This window comes from Schistocerca piceifrons, chromosome 1 (assembly GCF_021461385.2).
Source record: "Schistocerca piceifrons isolate TAMUIC-IGC-003096 chromosome 1, iqSchPice1.1, whole genome shotgun sequence".
NCBI lineage: Eukaryota > Metazoa > Arthropoda > Insecta > Orthoptera > Acrididae > Schistocerca > Schistocerca piceifrons.
The window spans coordinates 788,664,513-788,678,019 of NC_060138.1; the positions used below are offsets into that span (position 1 = coordinate 788,664,513).

The 13,507-nt window shown below is 39.2% G+C and overlaps 1 protein-coding gene across 4 annotated transcripts in view; it reads right to left on the bottom strand.

The window, feature by feature from the left end:
* The window catches only part of LOC124713151 (E3 ubiquitin-protein ligase CCNB1IP1-like), a 212,690-nt gene that overhangs the window by 85,233 nt on the left and 113,950 nt on the right, over positions 1 to 13,507 (bottom strand). For all 4 annotated transcript variants that reach the window (XR_007005631.1, XM_047242929.1, XM_047242928.1 and 1 more), the window contains 2 exons: positions 12,692 to 12,902; positions 12,519 to 12,610 (listed from right to left, as the gene is read on the bottom strand). Coding sequence is in view for 3 of the 4 variants with exons in the window: in XM_047242929.1 (XP_047098885.1) it covers positions 12,519 to 12,610; positions 12,692 to 12,902 (303 nt within the window). In the remaining variant the exon portion in view is untranslated. The remainder of the gene's footprint in view (positions 1 to 12,518; positions 12,611 to 12,691; positions 12,903 to 13,507) is intronic.

Below are 13,507 nucleotides of genomic sequence, written 5' to 3' on the forward strand. Positions count from 1 at the left end.
TGCCAAATGGTCAATGGAAGATACAAAAATTTCTAGTCCACAAACTTTAATGCTTCACCAGTATGAGACTCTTTAAGTGAAAGCTGACAAAAATGTTGCAGTGACATCTCAAAAGTTATAGTCAATTTTGAATCGCTGCATTTCACTGATTAATTGTGACGAGATGATTAATTGTGGAAAAGCTGCAAAACTTGGCAAGATGGTCGAATAGCCTACCTTGTGCACAATTAAGTTTTATATCATTTGAGTCACTACCTTTGCTCAAAGCAGTAATCAAAGTCATCTAAAAATTTCATCACTAAAAAATTTCTCCCACTTAAAGTTGCATAATCTTTTCTGGAAGTTATTTACGAAACTCTCCTTTTGTGATCTTATTGTATAGTAGCTTGTTTATGAAACCTGAAAGTCCTATGAGTTCTGGTTTTACAGTAGTTGTCGCATATGAAGGTGAAATTCATGAAAAAATATCTTGATAAATAATAATACATTGCTGCCATGTGTAGTACAAGCATGTCATCAGATTCTGGACAACTTGCAACAACATGCTGGAAAGAATTGGTAGCTTCCAGGAAACAAGCAGAACAAAATCAGGCCAAGCAAAACAGTTAACATGAATACACTTCAGAAAACCAGGAAATATAAAACATATGACAGCTGTTCTCACTAAACATAACATATTTGTTACAGCAGTACAAAAACAAGATTTACAGATGAGCATGCCTTTCGGGAGAGAGAGATAAAATTTTCAAAGGAAACACAGGGAAAAGGGTTATGAAAAATGTCCCAGATTTAATAATAGCCTTCACCATCAGCTGCAAAATTTTTGATTCCAAAACAGATTTCTGGTCATCTAATGGTATAATATCCATGCTGGATAAAATCTTCTCGGTTTTTGAGCTGTGTCAGTTCCAATAAAATTCATGAGCCAATGGCTAGTTACACCATCATCGTCAGGTGTAAAACTACTGACTACCGGGGTTGGCACTATTTGCCACTTATATATCTATGAATATCGTCACTGGCACCAATCAGAGTGGGCCAAAATGAAATGTATGTGGAAGGCAAGTTGGGCATCTCATAGCAGCTGCGGCGTGCCGCGGGACTGAGAGATGTCAAGTGGCACAAGGGCCCGGCACCACGTTGAAGCTGCTGCTTCCACCTCCTTACAAGTGTTAAGCATCTGCCATTACTTCCTTTCCACATCCAAAGCCCACCCCCACACCCTACTCAGTGTGTAGTTTTGGTCTCTGTTGAAACTGTTTCTGTTCATTCTAATCTCAGCCACCTCTTTTATAATGGAGTCTCAGTACGTTGATGCATGAGCCAAGACTCTTGTATTCTCAAGCTGTATTTTGTGTCCATTTTCGAAGCAATGCTCAGCTCTGGCTGACCTGTCGAGCTCCCTTTACTTAATATGTCTCTTGTGCTCAGTACAACGCTCCACAACTGTACGAATTGTCTAACCTTTATAGATCCTGCTGCACTTGCAAGTGACATCATGCACACTGGGCTCATGAAGAGCTACAGCATCTTTAACAGGGTGCAACATATGTCATATCTTGGGGGTGGGCTGGAGCACTGGTCTCAATCCATGTCTCTGCAGTACACGTCCTAACTTGCTGCTCATTGATCCCCAGTATGGCAGGAAAGCTGCCATCTTGGCTTCTTCTGCCAATTCACAAGGTGTCCTTTGGTGACACCTGAAAGTGTTTGCAATTTCCCTTTTGCTATAGCCATTCTCCCTGGACATGTGCCTGAAGTGCTGCAATTCAGACTAAAGGTGGTCGTCATCAGAAATAACTTTGGCTCTGTGTATTAACATGCTCAGGACTGCTTTGCTATGTACACTGTGGTGAAAACTACTGGCATTCAAATATCGATCAGTTTGTGTAGGTTTTCTGTACACTGAATGACCAAGCCGGCCTCCTGCCTTCTGCTCAACATAAACATCTAAGAATGGTATCTTGCCATTTTTCTCCATCTCTATGATAAACTTAATGTTGGGGTGGACACCATTCATGTGATCCACGGACTGCTGCAGTGCATTTTCACCATGAGGCCATATCAGGAAGGTGTCATCAACATACTTAAGGAAGCAAGACAAGAAATTCACATTGCAGGAGACAGTGACAAGCCCATTGTTAGGCCATCCCTCATTTTATAATAGTCGTCACAGTACAAGAAGTATGATGTCGTTAGAACAACTTGACGATTCGAGGTGGAAACTGTTGGGCCAAAAATTCCAGCTTATCTTGTACTGGTGCCCTCATAAAAAGTGACACCATGTCCAGACTAACCATTATGTTGTTTCGAATTATTTCCATTTTCTTGGGCGTTTCAACAAATGTCTGCAAGTTTACAACATGGTGTTCACAATGAGCAGTTTTGGCACTAATAACCCTGCAAGATGTTTTGCCAGTCTGTAGGTGGGTAAGCTGATTGCACTAACAATGGGCCTAAGAGGAACACTTTCCTTATGTATCTTTGATAGTCCATAATGCCTTGGAGGTCTGGCGGCTTGAGGCATTAATTTCTTCACCACTTCATCTGATAAACCAGATTCCCTTAATAGCTTCACTGTCTTCCTGACTATGGCCTGTGTCGGATTGCGACTCTGCTTCAGGTACACGTCATTTTCTAATACATTTAGCACCTTCGGGTGGTAGTCTTCAGTGTTCAGAACCATAGTGGCGTTTCCTTTGTCAGCTGGCAAGACAACCAAGTCCTCGTTCTCAAGCAATAAGCGTAAGTTACGTTCCTCCTGGCTAATATTTGATTTCGGTGGCTTAGCTTTCGGCAGTATATGGCCAGTGGTTAGTCTGACGTCCTCAGCTGTGTCATGTGAGAGATGCCGAATGCACTGCTCTGTTCCACAAATAATCTCCAAAATTGGCAAACATTCCTGTACTGGTGAAAGATTAAGGCCTTTACTCCGTCCTGCCACAGAGCCGTCATCCAGTTCTTATATGGAGAGATTACGTACTGTTTTGTGGGACTTATCATTCTGCACGTCAGGTCCTCCGTGTGTTAAGCGGTCAAACTTGTTACATTGCTTAGACATTGTACGGCACAAACTAGCACTCTGTTGTGCCGCCCTGGTTATGTCTACTCAATCCGAATCAATTGGAGACAAAGTTGATGACAGAAATTAATGACAATCAAACATGTTTCTAGCATTAACTACAAGTTCATATCTTGTCTGCCATATTTGCTGTCTCACTATGGCATAACTTGTCCTCTTCAAAATTCTGTCCACTGCAAGTGTTCGGATGTGCTGCTTAACTACAGCAAAGCGAGGAATTGCCTCCTAGTCCTGGCAGCATTCTAGAAATGCTAAAGAGCTAAGCAGATGTAATTTCTTTTTACACAGTTTTTCCAGCAGTCTCACACTGTGCATTATGTCCCCACCGTATAGAAAAGATATGCTCAGATAGAAGACTTGAAACCCAACATCATCTTTCAACAAGACAGGGCTACACTGCATTGGTCAATGGTTGTTCGCAAGTTCTGGATATGAAATTTTCCAGTTGCTGGATTGTACCTGGGCACCATATTCTACTGACATTATCCCACTGAATTTCTTCTTGTGAGGATTCATGAGGGACCACGTGTACGCGACCAAAGTGAATGATATTCCTATGTTATGACATGGTACCACTGATGTGATTGCAACAGTGGCAGAGGACATGCTATGAAGAACACTGCAAGGAACTGATTACAGGCTCATGTTCTTCATTTTACAAACGGACATGTAAAGGTGTACTGATGATCATTAAATAAATTCTTTAAGATGCTCCAGAATATGGTGCAATTTCAATAGCACATCTACTGTAGATTTTTCCCTAGGTCTTAGAAATGTGGGATAGTTCAAAAGGAGCACCCTGTGCATCGTGTTACAATATCCACAGAATCCTCCCAAAAAATCCAGAATATTAAGCTAATAAGAAATGATGTATTAGAATTGGCCACCACCTATCTAAAATCAAAGTAAAATTCCACCCAAGAAATACCAAGAGACAAGAGCCAACCCAAGGACTCTGATTGAAAATCATCAACAAAAGAGAAACTAACAATAAACTGGAAACCGAAAATCCAGAAAATTGTGAACAACTGAAATGTTGGGTTTGGGACACGACATCAGGGTGGAAAAAGAATTTGCTATTTGTAGGTCAAGTGAAGGTGCTGCTTCCTCACCTGAACATAGGATGCAGAGGTGGTGTTGACTGGAACTGAAACATCCCTGTTTGCAACAGCCCTTTATTCATTTTAATACAAATATGGTATTGCAGCATGCAAAGGGGCATTGGTGGTTGCTAGTTCACCGGGCTCTGAGGTCAGCAACTGCTGGCTCGGAGGATGGCTCATTTTAGCAGCGACAGCGTTGATGTCAGTAAAGCTGTCACCAAACTGTGTCAGATATAGTTCCTGGCAGCATTACTAACTCATGATTTCCTCTGGTGACAGTGTATTTCATGCCTAGTCCATGCACCTGCCACTCCTACCTCCTGCACTGCTTGCCATCAGACCTGCTGTCTCCATCCATGCCACTAGCTATAAACCTCTTGATCCTCAGGTACACACTCCTGAGAGGATTCAGTCTTGTTGGCTCAATCATTAGTCTTAGATGCATTTTTCCTCTTCCATATTCCCCCTCCCCTCTGCCTTCTGAGGAGGCTGCGCCACCACAGGTGGTGACGAATCTATGTCCTTCAGAAGTAAATGTGTCAGTACCACTTATAGCTATAAACCTCTTGATCCTCAGGTACACACTCCTGAGAGGATTCAGTCTTGTTGGCTCAATCATTAGTCTTAGATGCATTTTTCCTCTTCCATATTCCCCCTCCCCTCTGCCTTCTGAGGAGGCTGCGCCACCACAGGTGGTGACGAATCTATGTCCTTCAGAAGTAAATGTGTCAGTACCACTTAACTGTCCACAACATTTGCATCACGACTAACACCCTCAACAGATTCCTGTACATCCTTCACATTACCTACAGTAAAATTACCATCTGGAGTTACACCCTGGGTGCCAAAAAAATTGGCACATGTACTCCCATGTACATCTGGCCCAGGCTCCATGGCCTCCAAACAAAATGTATTATCACCAAATAGAGTAGATAATACTACACATAAATTAATATCACACATGTTGCAACTCATACTCTCATTTACTTCAGTACAGCACACACTTACTTCATCTGACACTACTTCTAATTCAGAGTCCACAGTTTCACAAGGTACTGGAGCTGATAAACTCATCTCCTTAACTTCTGTAATTTTATTACTCTTCACAGCACTTATTAGCTTCTTTCTTCTTATTCCCCACTTCTGTGCAAGTTGTTGTTGTTGCGGTCTTCGGTCCACAGACTGGCATGATGCAGCTCTCCACAATACTTTCTCCTGTGCAAGCCTCTTCATCTCAAAGTCACTTCTGCGACCTACAGCCTTCTGAATCTGTTTACTGTATTCATCTATTGGTCCCCCTCTATGGTTTTTACCCTCCATGCATCCCTCCAGTACTAAACTGGTGATCCCTTGATGCCTCAGAATGTGTCCTACCAACCAATCCCTTCTACTAGTCAAGATGTTCCACAAATTTCTTTTCTCCCGAGTTCTATTCAATACCTCCTCATTATTTACATGATCTACCCATCTAATCTCGAGCATTCTTCTGCAACACCACATTGCAAATGCTTATGTTCTCTTCTTGTCTAAACTGTTTATTGTCCATGTTTCACTTCCATATATGGCCTCACTCCATACAAATACTCTCAGAAAGGACTTCCTGTCACTTATTTTATCTCTCAACCCTTCTGTAAAGCCTAATACTACTGTTTCCAGAGAACATACGGGTCATTTTTAACCCACCAACCCAACTCCAGCTGCATCTTCTCTTAATACTTTGGAGTAACTCTACCGCACAAAGCTAAGTTCTTTTCCTTGAGCAGCCTCTACTTTCTCTGCTTTATTTGCTTTGTCTTCTTCCATAGGCTTTACTTGCTTAGACATTTTTGGACTGCGTACTTGCTGCTGCACTACTTGGCCTGCAAAAATTTGCAACATTTCATCCAGGATAACTCTCCCATGGTATTGACATGGTTGACCCTCTAACAATTACACCCAACCTAACAACGACGAGAGAACAAAACTGAATGACGATAGGAACATTTAAATGTATCACTAGCAAGGCATTTTTTTAATTACTGCATAACCTTCCCCTATTAACGGCTACTCATGACTATAACTTTACATACTTAAAAACAGTGAGCCATACTCCGTGCTCACCAACAAAGATATTGTCCATTCCAAAGAGCATAAACTAACACTTTTTTATTGCAGAACACTATCTAGTTTTACTTTTCTTACAACGCATATTCCTTACAATGCATATCCCAACACAATTAAACACCTGGGAAAAACCCATCAATTTGCTGTAACGCCAACAGTCAAAAGCCACTGTACTCACCACACTGTCTGTTAATGGTATGAATGGCGGCTGACAACACAGACATGGCAGTGACCACATCCAAAAGTGGAAGAGTTCTTCTGACAGAATGTTGGTCAAAGTGCTAACTGTTTTTCATTAACAGCCACTGTTGAGAGGCCCCACACAGGCAGCCATGGATGGGGACAGCATAAGCAATTCAGAATAGCAGTGTTCCTCATCAGCAGAACAGCGGAGATGCTGATGTAAGGCAGCATGGTATGTGGCCAGCAAAGACGACTGCACATTGGCAGCAAAGTGTGATAGAAGCTGCCCCTCCCAGTTTGATTGAAAACACATTGGGATAGATGGTGTTTAAACCATAACAACTAACAAGGCCGAAGTTGAACTATGCCTGCACTGGGTAGTGCTCAGTGACTATGAAGGCTCCCAGGAACCAGTGTACAGCAACAGAGAGACCAGACAGCCCCACGTCCATTCTCAAACATGCAACCCACCATGCCGGAACAAGATAGTAACGTGGGAGGGGAGACAAAAGTGCAAAAATGCCAAGTTGTCTGAATATAATTGCCAGACCAGGCAGTCAAATGCAATTATTGGAGACAAAGTCCTTGGAAGGTGACTAGATGCTACATCTTGCACTGCAGTGGTCTTCACCTCAAAGTTAACAGCTGATTAAGACAATGGTGTTCAGCTCCACATATGTACCCCAATATGGTCGTGTACAGAGAATGTCGATGAGCATTTGAACATCTGAGACTGCGGGTCTGATATTGGGGTATTTATGAGAGTCTGTTGCCAGTGCTTCTCCAAAGCAGCACCTGCACCCCGGAAAAGACAGCAGCAGGTCGCAACGAGTTCATTTGTTCAGCTTTTCTTGTTCAGTCACCTTCTGCATGAGCCTAGCGGTGCTGTAATATTGCTGGCTGGCTTCTTCCACTTCATTAGCTACCTCAATAAGCACACCTACGTTCAAAATGTATCTTCTTATGAAACAGTGCCTGGACTCGCTTCCCTCTTGTAATGTGACAACGTGCCGTCTAGTGAATGCCAGGCATAGTCAAGGTGCAACGGTAGAGGAAGTGGACGCTTATGTCATCTGTGGGCCAGAATCGAAGGCAAAGCGGAAGTGCTTCCGCCTGGTGGCAGCTAAATTAAAGAACACTACGCAGGAGACAGTGTCCGGCTTGTGCTGCATTCTGACAGCGAAATAACAAAAGAATTAAACTAAATAATATTGTTACGTGTAGTAAAAATATAAATGTAATATTACTTTAATATATGAAAATGACTGTAATTGAATATTGTAATGCTATGGTATGTTTAATTGTAAATAGAGAACTTGGTGTAATGTAAAATAATGTTTAGGTGTGGGAGGAATCCCCGAGAATGAGAACAGTGTACAGGCTGGCACGTAATATTGGCAGTAGAAGTAAGTTGGCGAAGCTCTGAGGCAGAACAAGTGGCGTAAAAGTGACTGCCGGTGTGTGCTACAGTAACGTTGCTAACAGACCATTTAGAAGTGAGCTGAAAACAGATATGGACTTCGTTTAACATATGGTTACGAGCTAAATGGACACTAAGGCTTGTAAGACGCAGTATTTCGACGGAGATGAGCTGTGAGCGGCAAAATAGTACAGTTTCCCGCTCTGAGGTACATGGCACTGCATGGTGCAATGCTGTGTTAATTGCGACGAGTTGCTTGTGCCAATGGCAAGGTGTGAAGGGACCATCCAATGGCATATTGTGATCTCAATAACTGATGAGGTCCATTGGTGAGCTCACTTCGGTAGCAACGAACTAGAAGTTATCTTACAAGAGTATTATTACGAACAGTGGTTGTTATACCAATGCCATTACCAGTACATTTATATTTTGTGAATCAGTTTGTGTAATAGTCAAACCAAGTTCTCTACAGTGTGTAAAGGTTGGAGGCAATAATAATTTTGTGGTTTAAATTGCATTCCCTGAGTGTAATCAATTATTTAAAGGCGGCACAGTGTACCTGTGTATCGCAGTTTGAAGGCGATTGATATTGACTTGGCTGGACAATTTAATAAACAGCAATTGATTGGAGGACCAAATGTTTTTCATGGACTGCATCTGAACTTCACTTGTGATGTACAAGCAGTGTTCGGAGGTAGTACATGACTGACATTGGCTGTTGTATGGGGCAATCAGGCTGATTGTGGTGGCCTTGAAGCTTTTCCAGATGCTAATATTTTGGCTCATTATTACCCCATATCCAGTGATATCTATGTGCTGCAACATCAGTGTAAAGTTATGGTCCGTGAGTATCGGCATAGCTATATTACAAGAGAAAATAGTTGGAATTAATGCCGAAATTGCCAGTAGATGCCGCTTCATGCAATGGATGGAAGATACCAGGTACTGTGCCACCTTAATTACAATCCAGCTCGATGTGGTGCCTCTGCAGTACTTTGCCATAGTCAAAAATTACTCAGTTCCATCTGAGCAACATGATTCTCAATTAGTGTTTTCAGTAACTATATTGACAAGCAGATCTATATTGTTCTTTAATTAAGCATTCAAGGAAATCGCTGGCTCAATAACATTAAATTCAGTAATTACAATTTGTGTAGTTTACATTAAACTAAAACAAGTTCAAGTGTTTATCATGTGTGTTTATGTATTGTGAAATGATTTCAGACTGTGGTATTGTTTTAAATGAATAATGTCCTCCTGCTAGGCAATATCAAACATACAGAATTAAGTGCTCCTTGTTCAGCCACTTCAAAGAGATTATCAGTGCTACTAATAATCAAATGTAGACGTAAAAATAAGTTTGTACGAGCCATTATCATTATTTATTCCAAAAATTTCGTGTAGTAGTTGGATCACCATAGGGTGTCTATTCAAACATATTACAAACGAGAGCCGCTTTCCGCAAGTCTGATGCAGCATGGTCTAATAATAATACAGTAAATTCGGGTAGTGGCATCGCACTCTGTATGATGTTGTTTTGCCGAGCGTTGCAGGAACAGTTCATCGCACATGCTCTTCTTCAAACAATAAAAGAAATAATTTTCTTGATTGACATCAAAATACATATATAGCGAAATTTGGAATGTAATAAAGCAGCGATAAGAAGACAAAATGCATGGCTAAAATGGAGTAAAGACAAGGATGTGGAAAGCATGGCAAGATTCAATCAACCAAACTGATCAATAATATTAAGAGAAATTATGATAAAAACTAATTAAACCAATAGATCATGACTTGAAAATGAACAATACTAGAAGTGTCTATTAGACTTTCAAAAGAAGCTTAAGTAAATTTTTTCCAACAAACCTTTGCTTTAAAGAACAAAATGAGGAAATATCATAACAACAAAGAAAACTATGGCATTTGAGCAAAGAATTTTGGAAATTTACTAAATTATGAAAGTCCTAAATCAAGATTTGACTTTACATGAGAATATCCTCAGTACCTGGACTCACATCCCCCAAAGAATGGGGAAATCAAGGAAACCATCAAATCCCTCAAAAACTAGAAAGCATTTAGAAGAATTCCACAATTGCAGAACTTGAGAAATATTCAAACAACAAATTCCTGAACAAGATAACTGAAATCATCCAATACATCTGACTAACAGAAGAGATTCCTGAAGACTGAAAGACAATCTTGATCCACCCATTGCACAAAGCAGGTGATGAAACCAATGTGGACAGCTAGAGACATTTCTCTCCTACTGGTTATCAAAAGCATTTTTAGCTAGGGCAGAACAAGAACTCAACCCTCAAATTTTTGAATATAAATGTGTTTTTTGAAAGAAGATGTAAAAATTTCATAATCACCTTTGTTGACTTGAGGAAAGCCTTTGACTCAGCAGTATCAAGTCACAGTTTGAAATTCTCCATGAACTGGGCTTGCGTAGTAAAATCACAGCTCTAATTCAGCAAACAGTAAGACACTGACTCTAAAGTGAAATTTATAGGAGAAATTTCTGGAAGTTTTGCAATCAAAACTGGAGTCAGACAGGGTGATTGTCCATCCCTGCTGCTCTTTAACTGTGTTCTACAAGACATATGAGAATGAAGAATGTTATTAGAAGAAAGCCAAATCAGTGAGATTAGGTTACAAAAGTGACAACTTACAAACTGTGTAGCATTTGCAGACAACCTAGCTATTTTTTCAGACATAACGGAAACAGCCAATGGATTGATAGAAGTGCTGAAAAAACCAAGCTCAATAAGGAGACTTACAAATCTCCTTTGAGAAAGCAAAATTTATGACGAACATTAAAGTGGCCCTCAAGATAATAAAAACTAAATATGGAAAAATTGAGGAGAAGTAACTGAACAAGACATTTTGGACGAAGAAACCATTACAGCAAGAGTTAGTAAGATGAAAACAATATATTACCTCACTAAGGATTATATATAATAAGAAATCAATACCCCTCAATGATAAACTTCAACACTACTCTACAGCAATTAGCCCTGAAGTACTTTTTGCAGATGAATGTTTGACTCTAAACAAAAAGATAATAATGGAAATACTGGAAATCACAGAAAGTAAAATACTCAAGAAAATCTTGGAACCACTTAAAGAGCAATCACAATATAGAAGACATAATAATAGTGAACTTTATACACAGACTCAAAAATTCAGGCACAATTAGGAAAGAAAGGTTAGCTTTGCATGTCCACATCCAAACAAAAGAATGAATCCCAGCAGACTGACAATAAGACTGGACAGTTATTAAGGTGCAAAGAAGTTGGAACGTACATGGATTAATTACAGAAAGATACTGCAATATCCATAGGTTTCCATGAAAACCCCAAGAAGAATGGAAATACTTGGACAGAAGAAAGGAGAGAGAAACTTCAAGAAATTATGAGAGAAATGTGGAAGAAAAGAAAGGCGAAACAACTGAAACAACTTTAGTCCATAGTGACTCATACACAAAAGAAGAAGAAGACGAAGAAGAAGTTGCTGCAAAAATAAGTAACTTTTATACCTTTGTGTATCAAAATAGACATCCGATCCTACCTTAGGTCAATCACCAATTGAAACAATGTTCTTTTCTCTATAAAATATTGAATTTACATTACTGTTTTTTCCCCTCAAGGTCTACAAGTATCCAGCAGTACCCCATGCAAATCACTCTTTCATAGCATCATGTTTTTCAGTCTCTCAATTTTTTGGAGCAGTGGTAAATGAATGCACAAGTTCACTATGCTTTGTATAAAAAATGAAACATGGCAGTTATTCAACTTTTTAGAACAATTACACACAGTAAAAAAGTAACTAACAACTTGATGACTGATTACCACTTGGAGCACAAAAATGACATAAAATTTATAGAATGTGCGCAATTTGAACTATTCAACCATTTCATCAAGTTTTGTATCTTCACAATAATTATTCACTGAATTACAGCACATCAAACTTGGACAAAAAGTTTGAAATGTGACTGTGACTTTTTATCACCTTTACTTCAGAGGTTTATATTCACAAAATATTAACTTTTGTGAGCTTGCAATTTGAATGTCTTATTTTGGTTGTTTAGCAAACTTGCATGTAAAATTTGGAGAATATCTGATATAGTCAAGTGGGAATACCTATACCACATGATACCGAGTCACTCATAGCAAAAGAGAGATATCCAAATTTGAGTCCAGATTCAGGGTGTAGTTTTAACTTACAAATGATCAACAACGAAGAGGGCACTCTACTCAGAGGTGGAATATTTCATCCACAAATAGCGCTTTTTAAGCCTATTAGCCTTTTGTTGTTTAGGAAAAAGCTGACTCTCAAAAATATTTTCATTAACTTCTCCACTCACAATGTTGAGCTTCTAAGAAATTTGCAACTCTTTGGAGATATTTTACAGTGTCGTAAAATGCTAGTTTTCATTAATGAGAGTTGATTTCAAGATGCTTACAATTTTGCTGCTAAATCCAGTATTTAATATGCAGCAAAATACAGAAGGCAACAAATCGACTAATTAAGAAGGAAACAATTCCTCAGATACTTGTAAATTACTATTGACACCACACACATACACTTTCATGAATATTGTATCGTTTGAGAACTTGGCACTTACTTGCACAGAATTAAACTGCCTTTGCATTTCATTAAGTCGTTCTATTAATTCTTCTGATCTTTGAGTCTGTTTAGTTAATTCTTTCTTCAGTTCTGTAATCAAATAACAGCCAGAAGTTTGTGAGCATTTCTTCACAGAGAAAGCCAGAAAAAAAACTATAAATGCAAACTTGCCTTCTTCCTTTCTACGACGAGCCTGAATATCTGTTTTCAGCTTTATCACTATACTTTCATAATATTCTTCAAGCTGTGTTATTTTGTCTCTTGATCTCTTTGCTGCTGATGACTGATAGAGAATTTCCATGTAAATTTGGTAACTCCAAAATGCCAAAGCACGATTGGAAATATCAAATACAATTTCAGGACGCAATCCAGCTAAAACCATCTGGAATCATACATCTTTAGTCAAAGCTAGTACACGGTTCAATACAAGAATATTTTTTTCTGGCCAGCTGCTGTTTCTAATCACTGATCAAAATTTTGTTATTTATTTTATATGTCCTGCTATCAAAGGAAAACTTGTTCTACAGATATTTAACTAAAAAATAATGTTGCCAGTGCTTTAACTATCTGTACACATGAATAACACTGCACGAGATATTTACCCAAGCAAAGGAAAAACATTTCTGGTACTGAAAAATAATGAAATAATTGTTAAGCAATTTCTTTCAAATTTCCATACATTCTCTTAGTACAAAATGGAATTAACAGAGAATTCAAGTAATGTTTTTTGCCAATATTTTTGTTTCTTATAGCAGAATATCACTGTACTGCCCCAGATTTATAGCATCATTTCATGTCGAAAGAGCACTGCATGATGCCTTTGATGACTACCATAGGAGAATATTGTCAAGTGACCTTTCGCAGAACCTAAAGAAATTCTGGTTGTTTGTAAAGGCTGTTAGCAGCACCAAAAGTTAGTATCCAGTCCCTAGCAAATGAGACGGGAACTGAAATTAAGTGTAGCAAAGCAAAAGCTGAAATGCTTAA